The sequence below is a fragment of the Dreissena polymorpha genome, chromosome 2 (assembly GCF_020536995.1).
Source record: "Dreissena polymorpha isolate Duluth1 chromosome 2, UMN_Dpol_1.0, whole genome shotgun sequence".
Lineage (NCBI taxonomy): Eukaryota > Metazoa > Mollusca > Bivalvia > Myida > Dreissenidae > Dreissena > Dreissena polymorpha.
This window is the reverse complement of record NC_068356.1, coordinates 16,011,950-16,035,683: the sequence shown is the minus strand read 5'-3', so window position 1 is coordinate 16,035,683 and position 23,734 is coordinate 16,011,950. Positions and strand designations below refer to the sequence as shown.

General features: G+C 44.9%; 1 protein-coding gene across 1 annotated transcript in view; it reads right to left on the bottom strand.

Moving 5' to 3' along the window:
- Window positions 1-2,210: 2,210 nt before the first annotated feature.
- LOC127865999 (nucleolar protein 11-like) overlaps window positions 2,211-23,734 on the bottom strand; it is a gene marked incomplete at its 3' end in the record, with an annotated part of 37,807 nt that continues 16,283 nt past the window's right edge. Inside the window, 8 exon segments of the mRNA XM_052406173.1 lie at window positions 2,211-2,300; window positions 2,724-2,802; window positions 3,624-3,887; window positions 7,345-7,470; window positions 9,296-9,477; window positions 11,259-11,327; window positions 12,160-12,330; window positions 13,480-13,562. Of these exon segments, the coding sequence (XP_052262133.1) occupies window positions 2,211-2,300; window positions 2,724-2,802; window positions 3,624-3,887; window positions 7,345-7,470; window positions 9,296-9,477; window positions 11,259-11,327; window positions 12,160-12,330; window positions 13,480-13,562 (1,064 nt within the window).

Sequence of the window (23,734 nt, the reverse complement as noted above, 5' to 3'; positions counted from 1 at the left end):
ATATTAAGATAACTGGAATGCAGTTTCAAAAACCTACAAAGGAACAAGAACTGAATTGATCATTTTAAATATTTTAATGTTTTTTTATAAACTATAAGAGCCTTACCCTGGGGAAAACAAGACTTAATGCATGTGTGTAAAGTGTCGTCACAGGGAAAACAAGGCTTAATGCATGTGTGTAAAGTGTCGTCCCAGGGAAAGCAAGGCTTAATGCATGTGTGTAAAGTGTCGTCCCAGGGAAAACAAGGCTTAATGTATGTGTGTAAAGTGTCGTCCCAGGGAAAACAAGGCTTAATGTATGTGTGTAAAGTGTCGTCCCAGGGAAAACAAGGCTTAATGTATGTGTGTAAATTGTCATCCCAGGGAAAACAAGGCTTAATGCATGTGTGTAAAGTGTCATCCCAGGGAAAACAAGGCTTAATGCATGTGTGTAAAGTGTCGTTCCAGGGAAAACAAGGCTTAATGCATGTGTGTAAAGTGTCGTCCCAGGGAAAACAAGGCTTAATGCATGTGTTGTAAAGTGTCATCCCAGGGAAAACAAGGCTTAATGCATGTGTGTAAAGTGTCGTCCCAGGGAAAACAAGGCTTAATGTATGTGTGTAAAGTATTGTCCCAGGGAAAACAAGGCTTAATGCATGTGTGTAAAGTGTTGTCCCAGGGAAAACAAGGCTTAATGCATGTGTGTAAAGTGTTGTCCCAGGGAAAGCAAGGCTTAATGCATGTGTTGTAAAGTGTCGTCCCAGGGAAAACAAGGTTTAATGTATGTGTGTTAAGTGTCGTCCACGGAAAACAAGGCTAATGTATGTGTGTAAAGTGTCGTCCCAGGGAAAACAAGGCTTAATGTATGTGTGTAAAGTGTCGTCCGAGGGAAAACAGGCTTAATGCATGTGTGTAAAGTGTCGTCCAGGACAACAAGCTTAATGCATGTGTGTGAAGTGTCGTCCCACGGAAAACAAGGCTTAATGTATGTGTGTAAAGTGTCGTCCCAGGGAAAACAAGGCTTAATGTATGTGTGTAAAGTGTCGTCCGAGGGAAAACAAGGCTTAATGCATGTGTGTAAAGTGTCGTCCCAGGGAAAACAAAGCTTAATGCATGTGTGTGAAGTGTCGTCCCAGGGAAAACAAGGCTTAATGTATGTGTGTAAAGTGTCATCCCAGGGAAAGCAAGGCTTAATGCATGTGTGTAAAGTGACGTCCCAGGGAAAACAAGGCTTAATGCAGGTGTGTAAAGTGTCGTCCCAGGAAAACAAGGCTTAATGTATGTGTGTAAAGTGTTGTCCCAGGGAAAACAAGGCTTAATGTATGTGTGTAAAGTGTCGTCCTAGGAAAAAAAAAGCTTAATGTATGTGTGTAAAGTGTCGTCCCAGGGAAAACAAGGCTTAATATGTGTGTAAAGTGTCGTTCCAAGGAAAACAAGGCTTAATGTATGTGTGTTAAGTGTCATCCCAGGGAAAACAAGGCTTAATGTATGTGTGTAAAGTGTCGTCCCAGGGAAAACAAGGCTTAATGTATGTGTGTAAAGTGTTGTCCCAGGGAAAACAAGGCTTAATGTATGTGTGTAAAGTGTCGTCCCAGGGAAAACAAGGCTTAATGTATGTGTGTAAAGTGTCATCCCAGGAAAACAAGGCTTAATGTATGTGTGTAAAGTGTCGTTCCAGGGAAAACAAGGCATAATGTATGTGTGTAAAGTGTCGTTCCAGGGAAAACAAGGCTTAATGTATGTGTGTTGTCATCCCAGGGAAAACAAGGCTTAATGTATGTGTGTAAAGTGTCATCCCAGGGAAAACAAGACTTAATGTATGTGTGTAAAGTGTCGTCCCAGGGAAAACAAGGCTTAATGTATGTGTGTAAAGTGTCGTCCCAGGAAAAACAAGGCTTAATGTATGTGTGTAAAGTGTCATCCCAGGGAAAACAAGGCTTAATGTATGTGTGTAAAGTGTCATCCCAGGGAAAACAAGACTTAATGTATGTGTGTAAAGTGTCATCCCAGATTAGCTTTTGCAGTCCACACAGGCAAATCAGAAATGACCCTTAAAACATTAACTGGATTTTTGCTAAAAAGAGGATTTAAACGAAAAATACTGTAAATGTGGAATGGTCTTCCCTGATCAGCTTGTGCTGACTTCAAAGGCTAATCTGAGACGACACTTTACTCACATGCATAAAACATATTTTTCCCCAGAGCAAGGATATTTATATTTTAACACAAACCTGACTAGCAGTTAGGTTGAAATATTCTGGATTCTTCTCCTGAGAGACTGGCATTGTTTCCAGTAAATAACACAGGTACTTCAATAACATCTACAAAAAACATCAACATCTTTTTGGGATTAATTGTTCAATTATAAATAAATTTTATTAAAGAAATTCCTTGTGCATCCTGTTCAGAAACAACTTCATAAGCACGATGAAAGGCTCATAAAGAAGGACACTTCTAAAACATGGTCAAGTTTGAGTAATATGTTCTCTAGTACATAACAAATGTATTGATTCTAAATACTTCAGACTTCATTAATTAAATAATAAATGGCCTTAATGTTTGCTCAAAGATGTTCAATAAACAGGCAATTCCAATATTTGTTTCGTTCAAATTAAAACAGATTATAACAAGCACAAAGAAAACAAAAGTGTATTCAAATAATCAAAATGTATATGCTTATTATTGATTTCCGCATCAATTTCTACTGAATATCACTGTTTATTCTAATAAAAGTAGTTTCTTACCAATGCATCTTTAAAACTTATTTTCCTGAGGCATTCTAGTAGGAAGACATCACTATATGACATACTCAGAACTTTATTACTGCTAATGAATTAAGGAAGTTTCAATCTTGCTTTGAAAGTCAATACAATCAATGTGTATTCTCATCTAACAAAATGTTCCAAACCTATGTAATACTTATATGAAATAACAAGGGACAAAATTGTCACAAAACCAGGTTTTCATTGTAAAAAAAAAATCTGATAAAGGGAGAAAACTCAAACTGAACTTTTGAAATGAACAAACAAAATTAACCCCGTTTGTAAGTTTGTTTATAAAAAAAATCTATTTTTAGTCGTGGCGACCTTGACATTGGAGATATTGACGTGATTCTTTCGTGTGACACACCGTCCCATGATGGTGAACAAATGTGCCAAATGATTTTAAAATCTCACAATGAATGACATAGTTATGGCCAGGACAAGCTCATTTATGGCCATTTTTGACCTTTGACCTCAAAGTGTGACCTTGACCTTGGAGATATCGACGTAATTATTTCGCGCGACACACCGTCCAATGATGGTGAACAAATGTGCCAAATGATTTTAAAATCTGACAATGAACGACATAGTTATGGCCCGGACAAGCTTGTTCCGCCCGCCCGCCAGCCAGCCCGCCAGCCAGCCAGCCAGCCAGCCAGCCAGCCCGCCCGCATTCGCCAATCTAATAACCAGTTTTTTCCTTCGGAAAACCTGGTTAAAAATAATTGGCAAAGCATCCTTTTTGTTATTATCTTTGTGTTTTTATAATTCTACATATAAACAATGGTCAACTTATAACCAATTACAAACTGAAGAAATCGCAATAAAAGCTTTTGAATCAGTTTCAAAATGCAAACAACACAAACCACATAAAAAGGATACACTAATCTTGCTCTTGCTTTTTCCATAACTTTTCTATTACGATTTCCTTTCTTCTGACCACCCTTGTCTGCCCCATGCGCATGTTTGTCATCATCGCCTTCATCACCATTGGTTTGGTCCTCTCCATTGACTGTGTGTGCCTCTGTGTCCATATCATCCTGCTTGCTCTCACCTTCCCCCTCCTCCATGTCTTCATCATGTTCAACATCACCTTCATCATCAGGTGATTCATCTTCACCATTTGTCGAACCACTCAAATCGCATCTACAACAAGCATGCTTTAGTATAAATTGTTAATCCACATGTATAGAACTTTCTTCATATAACCTCTGTTATGTATTAAAATACCTTAAAGAGCTCATTGCTTTGCTGCCACACATCAAGCCTGTTGCCAAGAATGCCCTTAATGCTGTAGCTTTCTTTAACATAAGATGACCTGGGCCCATTCTCCCCCAAAAGCTCTTAGAATTAGGTCTCAAAACAAGGGCTGTTTGTAAAACATGCATGCCCCCCATATGGGCTGTCAGTTGTAGTGGCAGCCATTGTGTGAATATGTTTTTTGTCACTGTGACCTTGACCTGTGACCTAGTGACCTGAAAATCAATAGGGGTCATCTGCCAGTCATGATCAATGTACCCTATGAAGTTTCATGATCCTAAGCGAAGCATTCTTGAGTTATCATCCGGAAACCATTTTACTATTTCAAGTCACTGTGACCTTGACCTTTTACCTAGTGACCTGAAAATCAATAGTGGTCATCTGCCAGTCATGATCAATGTACCTATGAAGTTTCATGATCCTAGGCCTAAGCATTCTTGAGTTATCATTAGGAAACCATCTGGTGGATGGACCGACGGATGGACGGATCGACCGACCGACATGTGCAAAACAATATACCCCCTCTTCTTCGAAGGGGGGCATAATAAATAACTAATAATATTTTTAAAGCGGGTATGCACGATTTTTATATGTGTTCAATTGTAATATACTGATAAACATATGTTACAATAACACAAAATAGGCAAGAAAAACTATACATTGAAGACGAATTTCATAAAATGCAGCAAAGACAAATTAGCTCCCTGAGCCGATTGTGATGAAGATATTTTGTATATATTTTCCTACGATCACTGAAGCATTTGTCTTTTTATTAGGATCAGAGTCAGTGTTTGTGTGTCGTATGAATAGATATCGTTGCAGCAAATTAAAATGATCTGTAAAACTAAATTGAGATTCACATTGTACATGCATGATAAAAATGCTGGCAAATTCGACTGTACAGACATTTTCAATTTCAGAATTAAATATCTGGCACATTTCACATTTTTCGACACATGTTCTTCTTAACTTTTATTATCCCCACGTTTTTCGGAGAAAAAGTGGGGATATTGTGGTTATGTGCGTCTGTCCGTCCGTCCTGGCCACCTGCTCCTCCTAAACTATTTGCACTAGAACCTTGAAACTTACATACATGGTAGCTATGAGCATATGTGCGGCGGTGAAAGTGACAGAATTATGATCTGACCCCTTGGTCAAAAGTTATGGGGGTTGGGGCTGGGCCGGGTCAGAGATTTTCACTCATTTTTTGATGTTATTTTACATTAACTTTTTCATTTCTGCACCGATTTACTTTAAATTGATACTGAGCCTCTCTTATGACAATACGGTCAATCTCAACTATGCATGGCCCCATTACCAACCCTGGGGCGCCCCAGCCACATAGGCCACGCCCACCCAAAATTGCCTTGTACTATAATTTCTTAATTTCTACACCGATTCACTTCAAATTGATACTGAACCTCTCTTTGACAATATGGTCAATCTCAGCTATGCATGGCCCCATTACCAACCCTAGGGCGTCCCGCCCACATAGGCCACGCCCACCCAAAACTGCCTTTTACTATAATTTCTTCATTTCTACACAGATTCACTTCCAATTGACACTGAACCTCTCTTATGACAATACGGTCAATCTCGGCTATGCATGGCCCAGTTACCAACCCTGGGGCGCCCCGCCCACATAGGCCACGCCCACCCAAAATTGCCTTTTACTATAATTTCTTAATTTCTTCACCGATTTGCTTCAAATTGATACTGAACCTCTTTTATGACAATACAGTCAATCTCAACTATGCATGGCCTCATTACCAACCCTGGGGCGCCCCGCCCACATAGGCCACGCCCACCCAAAATTGCCTTTTACTATAATATCTTCATTTCAACACCGATTCACTTCAAATTGATACTGAACCTCTCTTATGACAATATGGTCAATCTCAGCTATGCATGGCCCCATTACCAACCCTGGGGTGCCCCACCCACATAGGCCACGCCCACCCAAAATTGCCTTTTACTATAACTTCTTCATTTCTACACCCATTCACTTCAAATTGATACTGAGCCTCTCTTATGACAATACGGTTAATCTCAACTATGCATGGCCCCATTACCAACCCTGGGGCGCCTCGCCCACATAGGCCACGCCCACCCAAAATTGCCTTTTACTATTATTTCCTTATTTCTACACTGATTCACTTCAAATTGATACTGAACCTCTCTTATTACAATACAGTCAATCTCAACTATGCATGGCCCCATTACCAACCCTGGGGCGCCCCGCCCACATAGGCCACTGGCGCCCACCCAAAATTGCCTTTTACTATAATTTCTTCATTTCTACACCGAATCACTTCTATTGATACTGAACTTCTCTTATGACAATACGGTCAATCTCAACTATGCATGGCCCCATTACCAACCCTTTGGCACCCCTGGGTCAATTATGTGGCGTGGGGATACGCGTCGGCCTCTGCCGCGCCATTTCTAGTTTTGAATTATATTTAAATATATGTAAAATAAGTTTTTTACACATTTTATATAAATTCATAAATATTTGACAAAATCGTGCATACCGGGTTTAAAACTATACAGTTATACATGTACAAGCATAATTCAGTAAAATAGGACATATAATTTAACATATCTTAATAAACAATTCTTCTTTTACAACCAATTATTCATCTCATAAACATTTGTAGCCTGTTCATATTCAGACCCTGCAGTTGTTTTCTTTGATATAATGCTATCCTTTATTCTTAAGTCTAAGAATAAGTTGGTGCATACAGGCCCAGGACATTTGAGCTCAGGACACAGACTTGCAAGCAACATTCCATCGCCACACACTGAAAAGGTGTGACTTGTATTTTTTAATTGCCTGAAGATTAACAAATTGAAGTTCGTTGAGAATTTTCCTTTAAGATTCTTGAGTGGTCTCCTTTGAGCTTGGGCCACAGGTTTTATGAGCGCCACACCTCTCCACGGGTTAAATGTTTTTACAAAGTTAATGTAAAATTGCCTGATGATATATGAAGTGATGCAAATATTTGGGCACTGATATATAAGTTGAATAGGACCACAGGTCTTTAAGGAATGTAGATGTCCAGGTGGATATTCATAGTAATTTATTTATAACTTGCAAGATACATTGAGAAATTACATAAAATTGCATTGCACGCACAAGCCAAGTCACAAACCAAGGCCCATGCACTTAACAATGATTGGAGCGCTATATCTACTGCTAGCAAGCTCTACATTTACACAATCTTGAAGAAGTAACAATATAATTATAATACACCTCCAAATAATAATTTGATTTTAATATTTAATTTATACAGTACATTTTCAACCACTAATGTTATCAAGTGTAATTCTGGACACTTACTGTAAGAAGAAAGACAACGCCTGACACAGACATTTCTCTGGTATGTTTCCGAGGTGACCAAGTGCCATGAAGACCAGCTCCACCTCAGACCTCTCAGCCAGTCGGCTTATCAGCTCCCCAAGCACACTACAGTGGACACATAGAGGTTGCTTTATAAGGGTTTTTTTCTTCTTAGGTATGGACGTTTTAAAAAAAGCACCAAATCTTCACAATTTCAAGAAGTTTGCGACTCAAATTTTCATAATTAAACAAAGTTTGCCACTTTTTTTAAAGCAATTTTGTGCAGTTTACAGCTAATTTTTTTCACAATTTTGAAAAGGTTGTAACTGGTTTTTCACAAAAATCTTCATTAAGATGGGGAAAAAGCCTTGAATATGCATACATATAAAACATAGCTCACACAGAACACTACAGTAGAAACAAAGGGGTCACCATATGTATCATCATCAATCATCATCAATCCCTTGACCAGTTTGACCGTTTGGGGGAAATGAGGGACGATCATACAGAAAATAAGAAAATTCGTTGAATTGATATCCCCAACCCCCTAAAAAAAATGTATTCATGGATGGGTGCACATTCCTTGCTTAACGGTAAAATCCTAATAAAGCATAGGGGAATTCTTTTTATGCATTGCAATTCTCCTCATTGATATCTATGAATTAAGAAAGGTTCATGTTAAAATTATGTAGCATATTTGAGGTATAGCCCTGAAAAGATTTCATCATACAACAAACCACAAAGGGCAATAACTCTTATAGAAGAAAGTGTAGGGTTATGGTTCTTGTGCATGGCACTCCTCCTCATTGATATCTATACAACATTGAAGTTTCATGTTGATATCTTATATAGTTTCTGAGATATAGCCACGAAAAGTTTGTGACAGACAGACGGACCACGCCAATTGTAAATCCCTCCGCCTTTGTCAGAGCATAATAAGCTGCTCTCTTGGAAGATGGGACTTGTGCATTTGCATTAAGCGTCTTCCCAGATTAGCCTGTGCAGTCTCCAGAGGTTAATCAGGGACGACACTTTCCGTCTTAGCTGGTTTTTTGCTAAGCAGAGACTTCCTTTAAACAAAGTGTCATTCCTGATTAACCTTTGCTGACTGCACAGGCTTATCTGGGGCTAAATTTTAGGCACACCCATTTAATCACCATTTTCCCAGTGCTTTGCATAAATATTTAAGTGTGCCAATATGGCTCTCTATATTTTTTACAAAAAAAGCAAAGTGCAGCACTTTTATCTTATTTTTTTTTATAAACTAATATGTCTGTTAGTTGACCATACTGAAATGCATGGACTCACTATATATTTACAATTATAATAATGTTCCAATATCATTAACTTTATGTTTTATGAAAAGTGCAATACTATTCTCAGCCCAATATTTAACAAATCTAAGATGTCTGCCAGTTGGCGATCTTGAATTTGATTGACAAAAAAATTATATCGAGCAATATAAAAGTAGGAATTGTTATGACTGCATGGAAATCATTCACAAATTAAACAAAAAGTTAAAAGAGCAAACTTGTATTTTCAATGTCATCTAGAAGAACTATGTAAGACCCTAAAAACTTCTTTAAAATTTGAAGTGTGGGAAATTAAATTTAATTCAAACATGTTGCCGGTTGTATTATAACTGTAGTTTTGTTGTTTAAGTACAGAGAAGTGCAATCCAGGTTTCGACGTTTTACTAACGTTTTAAATGAAAATAGTTTAGAAAGTGAACATATGCGCGGTCCCAGACGTAATACGAAGTTATACCAAAATCACACGAAAAATAATGAAAAATTAAATGTATTTTGAAGGCAATAACTATAAATCTGACCCAATTTATTCAAAGAGTTGATGAGCATAAAATATTTCAGGACAGCTTTACAAATATGTGATATACTTAGTTAACTTAGAATAAATAGCTGAATATAAGTCCTTTTAGAGCGAGACGTACCCAACAGGAATAAAGCCATTTGAGATCAACTGCTCCAGTTCATGTTTGGCCCAGAACTTCCTCTCTCCCAGAATCCTCCGCACCAGACTGGTCATGTGACCACTCATTATCCAGTGCTGGTTCCTACCTTGTTTGAGATGACCCAGGAGTGTTAAAAATTTGGAACTGAATTCTGGGTATTTCTGAAATAATGCAAATGTTCCATTATAATACCAAAGAACATACATTATGCCAAAAAAAGTTATGTTATATATATGCAAAAACAAGAATATCAGTGAATCTGATGGATGCTCCTTGATGATGCGCTTTGTCAATCTATGTGTTAATAACCACCTAAAAAAATCTTCTATTAGCCTCTGTGACCTTGACCCCAGTGACCTCAAACCTCATCAAAAGGTAGAGGTCCATGCAAGGTACCTACATGCCAAATATGAAAGATCTTGGTAAAGTATTGAAAGTGCTATAAGGAACTGTATAAAAGTGTGACGGGAAAATCTATTATTAGCCTCTGTGACCTTGACCTTGACCCAGTGACCTCAAACCTCATCAAAAGGTAGAGGTCCATGCAAGGCACCTACATGCCAAATATGAAAGAGATCTGTAAAGTATTGAAGGTGCTATGAGAAACTGTAACAAAAGTGTGAAGGAAAAATATATTATTAGCCTCTGTGACCTTGACCCCAGTGACCTCAAACCTCATCAAAAGGTAGAGGTCCATGCAAGGTACCTTCATGCCAAATATGAAAAAGATCGGTAAAGCATTGAAGGTACTATGAAAAACTGTAAAAAAGTGTGACAGAAAATTCTATTATTAGCCTCTGTGACCTTGACCCCAGTGACCTCAAACCTCATCTTAAGGTAGAGGTCCATGCAAGGTACCTACATGCCAAATATGATAGAGATTGGTAAAGTATTGAAGGTGCTATGAGAAACTGTAATAAAAAGTGTGACAGAAAAAGTATATTATTAGCCTTGGTGACCTTGACCCAAGTGACCTCAAACCTCATCAAAAGGTAGAGATCCATGCAAGGTACCTACATGCCAAATATGAAAGAGATCGGTAAAGTATTGAAGGTGACATGAGAAACGGTATCAAAAGTGTGACGGAAAAAGTATATTATTATTAGCCTCAGTGACCTTGACCTTGACCCAGTGACCTCAAACCTCATCAAAAGGTAGAGTTACATGCAAGGTACCTACATGCCAAATATGAAAGAGATCAGTTAAGTATTGAAGGCGCTATGAGAAACTGTAAACAAAGTGTGATGGAAAAAGTATATTATTAGCCTCTGTGACCTTGACCTTGACCCCAGTGACCTCAAACCTCATCAAAAGGTAGAGGTCCATACAAGGTACCTACTTGCCAAATATGAAAGAGATCAGTAAAGTATTGAAGGTGCTATGAGAAATAGTATATTATTAGCCTCGGTGACCTTGACCTTGACCCCAGTGACCTCAAACCTCATCGAAAGGTAGAGGTCCATGCAAGGTACCTACATGCCAAATATGAAAGAGATCAGTAAAGTATTAAAAGTGCTATGAGAAATGGTAACAAAAGTGTGACGGAAAAAGTATGTTATTATTAGCCTCGGTGACCTTGACCCAGTGACTTCAAACCTCATCAAAAGGTAGAGGTCAATGCAAGGTACCTACATGCAATATATGAAAGAGATCGGTAAAGTATTGAAGGTGCTATGAGAAACGGTAACAAAAGTGTGACGGAAGAAGAGAAGTACGGAAGGAACTTCAAACTTTTTTGGGGGAGCATAAAAACTCAATAGAACTTTGTAACAAACTAAGATAATACCCTTGCACCACTTTTCAATTCAAAGAGCTCAAAAATGCTTCAATTATGATTTTTTTAACCACTCATATGTGAGAACATGTTAAGTTTCTATTAAGCACTCTTAAGAGAAATATTTGATGTGAATGTAAGACAACCTTATTAAAAGTTTATACTTACAGATGCTTTATTAATGACAGAATAATACACTTCCACCAACTGGTCTGGACTTTCTACTTCAAGTTTTGACTGAAAGAAAAATAAGCAATACACAAAGCATCCATTCTATCTTTAACAGAATGTTAAATACTATTATTTCTTTGATGAAACACATTCTTTTTTGATAATTCTGCAAAACAGTTGAAAGGTTTGTCTTCAGGATTTAGAGAGCTGAAATGATTTTCAGGGTAAATTATTGTATAATATGGATATAGTAAACACAGAAAAGTTATAGAGATACAACAATGTTACACCTATCCATCCGTGCATAGAGCCAGGATCCTTAATATGAGCCTTGTTCTGGGAAAACTGGGCTTAATGCATGTGTGTAAAGTGAAATCCCAGGTAAGCCAGCCGGGCTTATCAGATATCCCACTTTACCCCTTAACCTTTGTTTAGAAGAGACTTCCTTTAAAAATAACATTACATAAAAACGCAGGGCTCAACATTAACCTAAAACCCAACTTGCCCTGCCGTGCAAGTACTAAGAAAATCCACTTGCCCTGAACATAAAGCCACTTGCCAAAACATGAAATATCACATCAACTGTAAACCTCATATTTTTTAATAAAGATCAACATGATACACCACAAAATCTTTCTTTATTTTTGCACATTTAACAAAACTATAACAGCAATAAAAGTCTAATTAAAGTCTAAATTAAATGCTCTTTGTTCTTTTTTGCACTTGCCTGGGCGACAACAAGATTATAAAATAATTTGCCCGGACCCAACTTTTACTTGCCAGGTACATTAGGACAACTGTTAATGTTGAGCCCTGAAGCGGAAACACCTTAATCAGGGATGGTACTCAGGGCACATGCAATAAGTCTAGTTTTCCCAGTTCAAGGCACAGTATTTACCTTTTTATAAGGGTTCCAGTGGTAGTGCCCAGGTACCTGTGCCCCGCCTTCCTGCTCCACTAGGTTGCTCTGCCCCAGGAGGCTGGACAGGGTAGAGGGCTGGACCTCATACTGGTAGCTGTACAACGTCGTACCACACGGGACAAACAGCCGATCACCAACACGCACCATCTGAAGTCACCAGATACACCGAGGGTCAAGTATGAGACAGCTGTTTCTTTTATTAAATGATTTGCGTCATGCGATAATGGGTCTAATCTTATTCCATATGCAGCCAGTGAGGCTCCTGATCAGCATGCACAGTCACGCAGTCTGGCCAGGAACTACCCAGTTCTCTAATTATACCAGAAAAAGTTGCATGACTTTATAATAGAAAGCATAGCTTCTGACGAGCCTGCAAGATTGCATATGGCATAAGATTCATTTTTGCATGATGGATTTTAAATGAAAGAAAATCTGGCACAAAGTTGATGTTTTGTGTATTCAACATGGAGAATAATACCATGCTTACTTCTGACTTGATTTATGCATGCTGGATTTGAATCTATACAATTCTTTGTTTATCAGACACATATTTAGTATAAATGCACAAGAAATTCTTCAATTATCATAGCTAAGTATCAAGACATTTTATGCAAACATCACTGTGAATGAACAAAAACTGTCATGTGATCACAAAAGTCAACGTCAGTAGTCATTTTATGACAACAAACAGCCGCGCAAGGTAGGTTTTTTCCCAATATCTTTGCTGATCATCCTCTGACTCTCATACGACCTAGTGCAGGCAATATGGCATGCATATAGCTTTCGATCGGTATATCACGCGTTTTGTGTGTTGCTCTGGTTTTCGAGAACACTTCGGCGCAAATTTTCATTTAAGAAGCAAACGTCAGTAGTAAAATTACAAAGAGTGTTCAGTGTTCTCGAAAATTAACTATCACAGAACTGTCTATGCTTTACCGGATGAACATATATTACATATGTCTATGCATAAACAAACAAAAATATCTACCGGATAATAAATAAACGTTTAAAGAGTGAAAATAAATATGGCAAACGTCAGTAGTACGTTAAGGAATGGCAAACGTCAGTAGCGAAAATATGCAAACGGCAGTAGACGAAAAAATGCAGGCGTTTAATTTAATAAAAACATGTGAAACAATATAATTTACGCTAATTTAGATTTAAATTAGATATAACAAGTTAAGATTGATGTTATAAATTAATGCACGACATATTGTTGTCATAAAATGACTACTGAAGTTGACTTTTGTGGTCACGTGACAGTTTTTGTTCATTTACAGTGAAACATGCACTTACCTTTTGTTTGCACTGCGGTTTCTCTACAAATGGTTGCCATGACTTCTGTAGCCCAAACTTTGTATCATAGATGCAAATACCACCTTAAAAACAAAATGAATGTGTATATATTTGTGCTAAAACCATTTAAAAAAACAAAATTAATTCAAAAACTGTCTAAACTTAGTTGGCTTCTCATCAAATGAACAATTTTGCTGTTAAGTAAAACAGTAAATAATGGCTCAAGCTTATTAAAAAATATCATACCAATACACTCATATAAAATAACAGCCCCATACATTTGTACATCTTAAGTATGTAAAACAGCCTAACAGCTTTGAATGCATGTGTGTAAAGTTTTGTTACAGATTAGCCTGTGCAGTTTGCACAGGCTCATGAGGGATAACACTAGCCACTTTTGTGGATATTTTTGTATAAAGAAGTATTTCCTTAACAAAATTCAATTTTAGGTGAAAGGTGTCATCCCTGATAAGCCTGTGTGGACTTTGCAGGCTTATCTGGGACGAAGCTTTATTTGCATGAAGTCCAGTGTTCCCAGACCCATGAAGCCCAGTGTTCCCAGACTCATGAAGCCCAGTGTTCCCAGACCCATGAAGCCCAGTGTTCCCAGACCCATGAAGCCCAGTGTTCCCAGACCCATGAAGCCCTGTGTTCCCAGACCCATTAAGCCCTGTGTTCCCAGACTCATGAAGCCCAGTGTTCCCAGACCCATTAAGCCCAGTGTTCCCAGACCCATTAAGCCCAGTGTTCCCAGACCCATGAAGCCCAGTGTTCCCAGACCCATTAAGCCCAGTGTTCCCAGACCCATGAAGCCCTGTGTTCCCAACCCATGAAGCCCAGTGTTCCCAGACCCATAAAGCCCATTGTTCCCAGACCCATTAAGCCCAGTGTTCCCAGACCCATGAAGCCTAGTGTTCCCAGACCCATGAAGCTCAGTGTTCCCAGACCCATGAAGCTCAGTGTTCCCAAACCCATGAAGCTCAGTGTTCCCAGACCCATGAAGCCCAGTGTTCCCAGACCCATGAAGCTCAGTGTTCCCAGACCCATGAAGCCCAGTGTTCCCAGACCCATGAAGCCCAGTGTTCCCAGACCCATGAAGCCCAGTGTTCCCAGACCCATGAAGCCCAGTGTTCCCAGACCCATGAAGCCCAGTGTTTCCAGACCCATGAAGCCCAGTGTTCCCAGACCCATGAAGCCCAGTGTTACCAGACCCATTAAGCCCAGTGTTCCCAGACCCATGAAGCCCAGTGTTCCCAGACCCATGAAGCCAAGTGTTCCCAAACCCATGAAGCTCAGTGTTCCCAGACCCATGAAGCCCATTGTTCCCAGACCCATTTAGCCCAGTGTTCCCAGACCCATGAAGCCAAGTGTTTCCAGACCCATGAAGCCCAGTGTTCCCAGACCCATTTAGCCCAGTGTTCCCAGACCCATGAAGCCCATTGTTCCCAGACCCATGAGGCTCAGTGTTCCCAGACCCATGAAGCTCAGTGTTCCCAGACCGATGAAGCCCAGTGTTTCGGGACCCATGAAGCCCAGTGTTCCCAGACCCATTTAGCCCAGTGTTCCCAGACCCATTAAGCCCAGTGTTCTCAGACCCATGAAGCCCAGTGTTCCCAGACCCATGAAGCCCAGTGTTCCCAGACCCATGAAGCCCAGTGTTCCCAGATCCATGAAGCTCAGTGTTCCCAGACCCATTAAGCCCAGTGTTCCCAGACCCATGAAGCCCAGTGTTCCCAGACCCATAACGCCCAGTGTTACCAGACCCATGAAGCCCAGTGTTCCCAGACCCATGAAACTCAGTGTTCCCAGACCCATGAAGCCCAGTGTTCCCAGACCCATGAAGCCCAGTGTTCCCAGATCCATGAAGCCCAGTGTTCCCAGACCCATGAAGCCCAGTGTTCCCAGACCCATGAAGCCCAGTGTTCACAGACCCATGAAGCTCTGTGTTCCCAGACCCATGAAGCCCAGTGTTCCCAGACCCATGAAGCCCAGTGTTCCCAGACCCATTAAGCCCAGTGTTCCCAGACCCATTAAGCCCAGTGTTCCCAGACCAATGAAGCCCAGTGTTCCCAGACCCATTAAGCCCAGTGTTCCCAGACCCATGAAGCCCTGTGTTCCCAGACCCATGAAGCCCAGTGTTCCCAGACCCATGAAGCCCATTGTTCCCAGACCCATTAAGCCCAGTGTTCCCAAACCCATGAAGCCCAGTGTTCCCAGACCTATGAAGCCATGTGTTCCCAGACCCATGAAGCCCATTGTTCCCAGACCCATTTAGCCCAGTGTTCCCAGACCCATGAAGCCAAGTGTTTCCAGACCCATGAAGCCCAGTGTTCCCAGACCCATTTAGCCCAGTGTTCCCAGACCCATGAAGCCCATTGTTCCCAGACCCATGAGGCTCAGTGTTCCCAGACCCATGAAGCTCAGTGTTCCCAGACCTATGAAGCCCAGTGTTTCGGGACCCATGAAGCCCAGTGTTCCCAGACCCATTTAGCCCAGTGTTCCCAGACCCATTAAGCCCAGTGTTCCCAGACCCATGAAGCCCAGTGTTCCCAGACCCATGAAGCACAGTGTTCCCAGACCCATGAAGCCCAGTGTTCCCAGATCCATGAAGCTCAGTGTTCCCAGACCCATTAAGCCCAGTGTTCCCAGACCCATGAAGCCCAGTGTTCCCAGACCCATAACGCCCAGTGTTACCAGACCCATGAAGCCCAGTGTACCCAGACCCATGAAGCCCAGTGTTCCCAGACCCATGAAGCTCAGTTTCCCAGACCCATGAAGCCCAGTGTTCCCAGACCCATTAAGCCCAGTGTTCCCAGACCCATGAAGCCCAGTGTTCCCAGACCCATTAAACTCAGTGTTCCCAGACCCATGAAGCCCAGTGTTCCCAGACCCATGAAGTTCAGTGTTCCCAAACCCATGAAGCTCAGTGTTCCCCAACCCATGAAGCCCAGTGTTCCCAGACCCATGAAGACCAGTGTTCCCAGATCCATGAAGCCCAGTGTTCCCAGACCCATGAAGCCCATTGTTCCCAGACCCATTAAGCCCAGTGTTCCCAGACCCATGAAGCCCAGTGTTCCCAGACCCATGAAGCCAAGTGTTCCCAGACCCATGAAGCCCATTGTTCCCATACCCTTTTAGCCCAGTGTTCCCAGACCCATTAAGCCCAGTGTTCCCAGACCCATGAAGCCCAGTGGTCCCAGACCCATTAAGCCCTGTGTTCCCAGACTCATGAAGCCCAGTGTTCCCAGACCCATTAAGCCCAGTGTTCCCAGACCTATTAAGCCCAGTGTTCCCAGACCAATGAAGCCCAGTGTTCCCAGACCCATTAAGCCCAGTGTTCCCAGACCCATGAAGCCCTGTGTTCCCAAACCCATGAAACCCAGTGTTCCCAGACCCATGAAGCCCATTGTTCCCAGACCCATTAAGCCCAGTGTTCCCAGACCCATGAAGCCTAGTGTTCCCAGACCCATGAAGCTCAGTGTTCCCAGACCCATGAAGCTCAGTGTTCCCAAACCCATGAAGCTCAGTGTTCCCACACCCATGAAGCCCAGTGTTCCCAGACCCATGAAGCTCAGTGTTCCCAGACCCATGAAGCCCAGTGTTCCCAGACCCATGAAGCCCAGTGTTCCCAGACCCATGAAGCCCAGTGTTCCCAGACCCATGAAGCCCAGTGTTCCCAGACCCATGAAGCCCAGTGTTTCCAGACCCATGAAGCCCAGTGTTCCCAGACCCATGAAGCCCAGTGTTACCAGACCCATTAAGCCCAGTGTTCCCAGACCCATGAAGCCCAGTGTTCCCAGACCCATGAAGCCAAGTGTTCCCAGACCCATGAAGCTCAGTGTTCCCAGACCCATGAAGCCCATTGTTCCCAGACCCATTTAGCACAGTGTTCCCAGACCCATGAAGCCAAGTGTTTCCAGACCCATGAAGCCCAGTGTTCCCAGACCCATTTAGCCCAGTGTTCCCAGACCCATGAAGCCCATTGTTCCCAGACCCATGAGGCTCAGTGTTCCCAGACCCATGAAGCTCAGTGTTCCCAGACCGATGAAGCCCGGTGTTTCTGGACCCATGAAGCCAAGTGTTCCCAGACCCATTTAGCCCAGTGTTCCCAGACCCATTAAGCCCAGAGTTCTCAGACCCATGAAGCCCAGTGTTCCCAGACCCATGAAGCCCAGTGTTCCCAGACCCATGAAGCCCAGTGTTCCCAGATCCATGAAGCTTAGTGTTCCCAGACCCATTAAGCCCAGTTCCCAGACCCATGAAGCCCAGTGTTCCCAGACCCATAACGCCCAGTGTTACCAGACCCATGAAGCCCAGTGTTCCCAAACCCATGAAACTCAGTGTTCCCAGACCCATGAAGCCCAGTGTTCCCAGACCCATGAAGCCCAGTGTTCCCAGATCCATGAAGCCCAGTGTTCCCAGACCCATGAAGCCCAGTGTTCCCAGACCCATGAAGCCCAGTGTTCCCAGACCCATGAAGCCAAGTGTTCCCAGACCCATGAAGCTCAGTGTTCCCAGACCCATGAAGCCCATTGTTCCCAGACCCATTTAGCACAGTGTTCCCAGACCCATGAAGCCAAGTGTTTCCAGACCCATGAAGCCCAGTGTTCCCAGACCCATTTAGCCCAGTGTTCCCAGACCCATGAAGCCCATTGTTTCCAGACCCATGAGGCTCAGTGTTCCCAGACCCATGAAGCTCAGTGTTCCCAGACCTATGAAGCCCAGTGTTTCGGGACCCATGAAGCCCAGTGTTCCCAGACCCATTTAGCCCAGTGTTCCCAGACCCATTAAGCCCAGTGTTCCCAGACCCATGAAGCCCAGTGTTCCCAGACCCATGAAGCACAGTGTTCCCAGACCCATGAAGCCCAGTGTTCCCAGATCCATGAAGCTCAGTGTTCCCAGACCCATTAAGCCCAGTGTTCCCAGACCCATGAAGCCCAGTGTTCCCAGACCCATAACGCCCAGTGTTACCAGACCCATGAAGCCCAGTGTTCCCAGACCCATGAAGCCCAGTGTTCCCAGACCCATGAAGCTCAGTTTCCCAGACCCATGAAGCCCAGTGTTCCCAGACCCATTAAGCCCAGTGTTCCCAGACCCATGAAGCCCAGTGTTCCCAGACCCATTAAACTCAGTGTTCCCAGACCAATGAAGCCCAGTGTTCCCAGACCCATGAAGTTCAGTGTTCCCAAACCCATGAAGCTCAGTGTTCCCCAACCCATGAAGCCCAGTGTTCCCAGACCCATGAAGACCAGTGTTCCCAGATCCATGAAGCCCAGTGTTCCCAGACCCATGAAGCCCATTGTTCCCAGACCCATTAAGCCCAGTGTTCCCAGACCCATGAAGCCCAGTGTTCCCAGACCCATGAAGCCAAGTGTTCCCAGACCCATGAAGCCCATTGTTCCCAGACCCTTTTAGCCCAGTGTTCCCAGACCCATTAAGCCCAGTGTTCCCAGACCCATGAAGCCCAGTGGTCCCAGACCCATTAAGCCCTGTGTTCCGAAACTCATGAAGCCCAGTGTTCCCAGACCCATTAAGCCCAGTGTTCCCAGACCCATTAAGCCCAGTGTTCCCAGACCAATGAAGCCCAGTGTTCCCAGACCCATTAAGCCCAGTGTTCCCAGACCCATGAAGCCCTCTGTTCCCAAACCCATGAAACCCAGTGTTCCCAGACCCATGAAGCCCATTGTTCCCAGACCCATTAAGCCCAGTGTTCCCAGACCCATGAAGCCTAGTGTTCCCAGACCCATGAAGCTCAGTGTTCCCAGACCCATGAAGCTCAGTGTTCCCAAACCCATGAAGCTCAGTGTTCCCACACCCATGAAGCCCAGTGTTCCCAGACCCATGAAGCTCAGTGTTCCCAGACCCATGAAGCCCAGTGTTCCCAGACCCATGAAGCCCAGTGTTCCCAGACCCATGAAGCCCAGTGTTCCCAGACCCATGAAGCCCAGTGTTCCCAGACCCATGAAGCCCAGTGTTTCCAGACCCATGAAGCCCAGTGTTCCCAGACCCATGAAGCCCAGTGTTACCAGACCCATTAAGCCCAGTGTTCCCAGACCCATGAAGCCCAGTGTTCCCAGACCCATGAAGCCAAGTGTTCCCAGACCCATGAAGCTCAGTGTTCCCAGACCCATGAAGCCCATTGTTCCCAGACCCATTTAGCACAGTGTTCCCAGACCCATGAAGCCAAGTGTTTCCAGACCCATGAAGCCCAGTGTTCCCAGACCCATTTAGCCCAGTGTTCCCAGACCCATGAAGCCCATTGTTCCCAGACCCATGAGGCTCAGTGTTCCCAGACCCATGAAGCTCAGTGTTCCCAGACCGATGAAGCCCAGTGTTTCGGGACCCATGAAGCCAAGTGTTCCCAGACCCATTTAGCCCAGTGTTCCCAGACCCATTAAGCCCAGAGTTCTCAGACCCATGAAGCCCAGTGTTCCCAGACCCATGAAGCCCAGTGTTCCCAGACCCATGAAGCCCAGTGTTCCCAGATCCATGAAGCTTAGTGTTCCCAGACCCATTAAGCCCAGTTCCCAGACCCATGAAGCCCAGTGTTCCCAGACCCATAACGCCCAGTGTTACCAGACCCATGAAGCCCAGTGTTCCCAAACCCATGAAACTCAGTGTTCCCAGACCCATGAAGCCCAGTGTTCCCAGACCCATGAAGCCCAGTGTTCCCAGATCCATGAAGCCCAGTGTTCCCAGACCCATGAAGCCCAGTGTTCCCAGACCCATGAAGCCCAGTGTTCCCAGACCCATGAAGCTCAGTGTTCCCAGACCCATGAAGCCCAGTGTTCCCAGACCCATGAAGCCCAATGTTCCCAGACCCATTTAGCCCAGTGTTCCCAGACCCATTAAGCCCAGTGTCCCCAGACCAATGAAGCCCAGTGTTCCCAGACTCATTAAGCCCAGTGTTCCCAGACCCATGAAGCCCTGTGTTCCCAGACCCATGAAGCCCAGTGTTCCCAGACCCATGAAGCCCATTGTTCCCAGACCCATTAAGCCAAGTGTTCCCAGACCCATGAAGCCCAGTGTTCCCAGACCCATGAAGCCAAGTGTTCCCAGACCCATGAAGCCCATTGTTCCCAGACCCATTTAGCCCAGTGTTCCCAGACCCATGAAGCCAAGTGTTTCCAGACCCATGAAGCCCAGTGTTCCCAGACCCATTTAGCCCAGTGTTCCCAGACCCATGAAGCCCATTGTTCCCAGACCCATGAGGCTCAGTGTTCCCAGACCCATGAAGCTCAGTGTTCCCAGACCCATGAAGCCCAGTGTTTCGGAACCCATGAAGCCCAGTGTTCCCAGACCCATTTAGCCCAGTGTTCCCAGACCCATTAAGCCCAGTGTTCCCAGACCCATGAAGCCCACATGAAGCCCAGTGTTCCCAGACCCATGAAGCCCAGTGTTCCCAGATCCATGAAGCTCAGTGTTCCCAGACCCATTAAGCCCAGTGTTCCCAGACCCATGAAGCCCAGTGTTCCCAGACCCATAACGCCCAGTGTTACCAGACCCATGAAGCCCAGTGTTCCCAGACCCATGAAGCTCAGTGTTCCCAGACCCATGAAGCCCAGTGTTCCCAGACCCATGAAGCCCAGTGTTCCCAGACCCATGAAGCTCAGTGTTCCCAGACCGATGAAGCCCAGTGTTCCCAGACCCATGAAGCCCAGTGTTCCCAGACCCATGCAGCTCAGTGTTCCCAGACCCATGAAGCCCAGTGTTCCCAGACCCATGAAGCTCAGTGTTCCCAGACCCATGAAGCTCAGTGTTCTCAGACCCATGAAGCCCAGTGTTCTCAGACCCATGAAGCCCAGTGTTCCCAGACCCATGAAGACCAGTGTTCCCAGACCCATTAAGCCCAGTGTTCCTAGACCCATGAAGCTCAGTGTTCCCAGACCCATGAAGCCCAGTGTTCCCAGACCCATGAAGCTCTGTGTTCCCAAACCCATGAAACCCAGTGTTCCCAGACCCATGAAGCTCAGTGTTCCCAGACCCATGAAGCCCAGTGTTCTCAGACCCATGAAGCCCAGTGTTCCCAGGCCCATGAAGCCCAGTGTTCCCAGACCCATGAAGTCCAGTGTTCCCAGACCCATGAAGCTCAATTTCCCAGACCCATGAAGCCCAGTGTTCCCAGACCCATTAAGCCCAGTGTTCCCAGACCCATGAAGCCCAGTGTTCCCAGACCCATTAAACTCAGTGTTCCCAGACCCATGAAGCCCAGTGTTCCCAGACCCATGAAGCTCAGTGTTCCCAAAGCCATGAAGCTCAGTGTTCCCCGACCCATGAAGCCCAGTGTTCCCAGACCCATGAAGCACAGTGTTCCCAGATCCATGAAGCCCAGTGTTCCCAGACCCATGAAGCCCAGTGTTCCCAGACCCATGAAGCCCAATGTTCCCAGACCCATGAAGCTCAGTGTTCCCAGACCCATGAAGCCCAATGTTCCCAGACCCATGAAGCTCAGTGTTCCCAGACCCATGAAGCCAAATGTTCCCAGACCCATGAAGCCCAGTGTTCCCAGACCCATGAAGCCAAATGTTCCCAGACACATGAAGCTCAGTGTTCCCAGACCCATGAAGCCCAGTGTTCCCAGACCCATGAAGCCCAGTGTTCCCAGACCCATGAAGCCCAGTGTTTTCAGACCCATTAAGCTCAGTGTTCCCAGACCCATGAAGCCCAGTGTTCCCAGACCCATTAAGCCCAGTGTTCACAGACCCATTAAGCCCAGTGTTCCCAGACCCATGAAGCCAAGTGTTCCCAGACCCATGAAGCTCAGTGTTCCCAGACCCATGAAGCCCAGTGTTCCCAGACCCATTAAGCCCAGTGTTCCCAGATCCATGAAGCCCAGTGTTCCCAGACCCATTAAACTCAGTGTTCCCAGACCCATGAAGCCCAGTGTTCCCAGACCCATGAAGCTCAGTGTTCCCAAACCCATGAAGCTCAGTGTTCCCGGACCCATGAAGCCCAGTGTTCCCAGACCCATGAAGCCCAGTGTTCCCAGATCCATGAAGCCCAGTGTTCCCAGACCCATGAAGCCCATTGTTCCCAGACCCATTAAGCCCAGTGTTCCCAGACCCATGAAGCCCATTGTTCCCAGACCCATGAAGCCAAGTGTTGCCAGACCCATGAAGCCCATTGTTCCCAGACCCTTTTAGCCCAGTGTTCCCAGACCCATTAGGCCCAGTGTTCCCAGACCCATGAAGCCCAGTGTTCCCAGACCCATTAAGCCCTGTGTTCCCAGACTCATGAAGCCCAGTGTTCCCAGACCCATTAAGCCCAGTGTTCCCAGACCCATTAAGCCCAGTGTTCCCAGACCAATGAAGCCCAGTGTTCCCAGACCCATTAAGCCCAGTGTTCCCAGACCCATGAAGCCCTGTGTTCCCAAACACATGAAGCCCAGTGTTCCCAGACCCATGAAGCCCATTGTTCCCAGACCCATGAAGCCCAGTGTTCCCAGACCCATGAAGCCCAATGTTCCCAGACCCATGAAGCTCAGTGTTCCCAGACCCATGAAGCCCAGTGTTCCCAGACCCATGAAGCCCAGTGTTCCCAGACCCATGAAGCCCAGTGTTACCAGACCCATTAAGCCCAGTGTTCCCAGACCCATGAAGCCCAGTGTTCCCAGACCCATGAAGCCAAGTGTTCCCAGACCCATGAAGCTCAGTGTTCCCAGACCCATGAAGCCCATTGTTCCCAGACCCATTTAGCCCAGTGTTCCCAGACCCATGAAGCCAAGTGTTTCCAGACCTATGAAGCCCAGTGTTCCCAGACCCATTTAGCCCAGTGTTCCCAGACCCATGAAGCCCATTGTTCCCAGACCCATGAGGCTCAGTGTTCCCAGACCCATGAAGCTCAGTGTTCCCAGACCGATGAAGCCCAGTGTTTCGGGACCCATGAAGCCCAGTGTTCCCAGACCCATTTAGCCCAGTGTTCCCAGACCCATTAAGCCCAGAGTTCTCAGACCCATGAAGCCCAGTGTTCCCAGACCCATGAAGCCCAGTGTTCCCAGACCCATGAAGCCCAGTGTTCCCAGATCCATGAAGCTCAGTGTTCCCAGACCCATTAAGCCCAGTGTTCCCAGACCCATGAAGCCCAGTGTTCCCAGACCCATAACGCCCAGTGTTACCAGACCCATGAAGCCCAGTGTTCCCAGACCCATGAAACTCAGTGTTCCCAGACCCATGAAGCCCAGTGTTCCCAGACCCATGAAGCCCAGTGTTCCCAGATCCATGAAGCCCAGTGTTCCCAGACTCATGAAGCCCAGTGT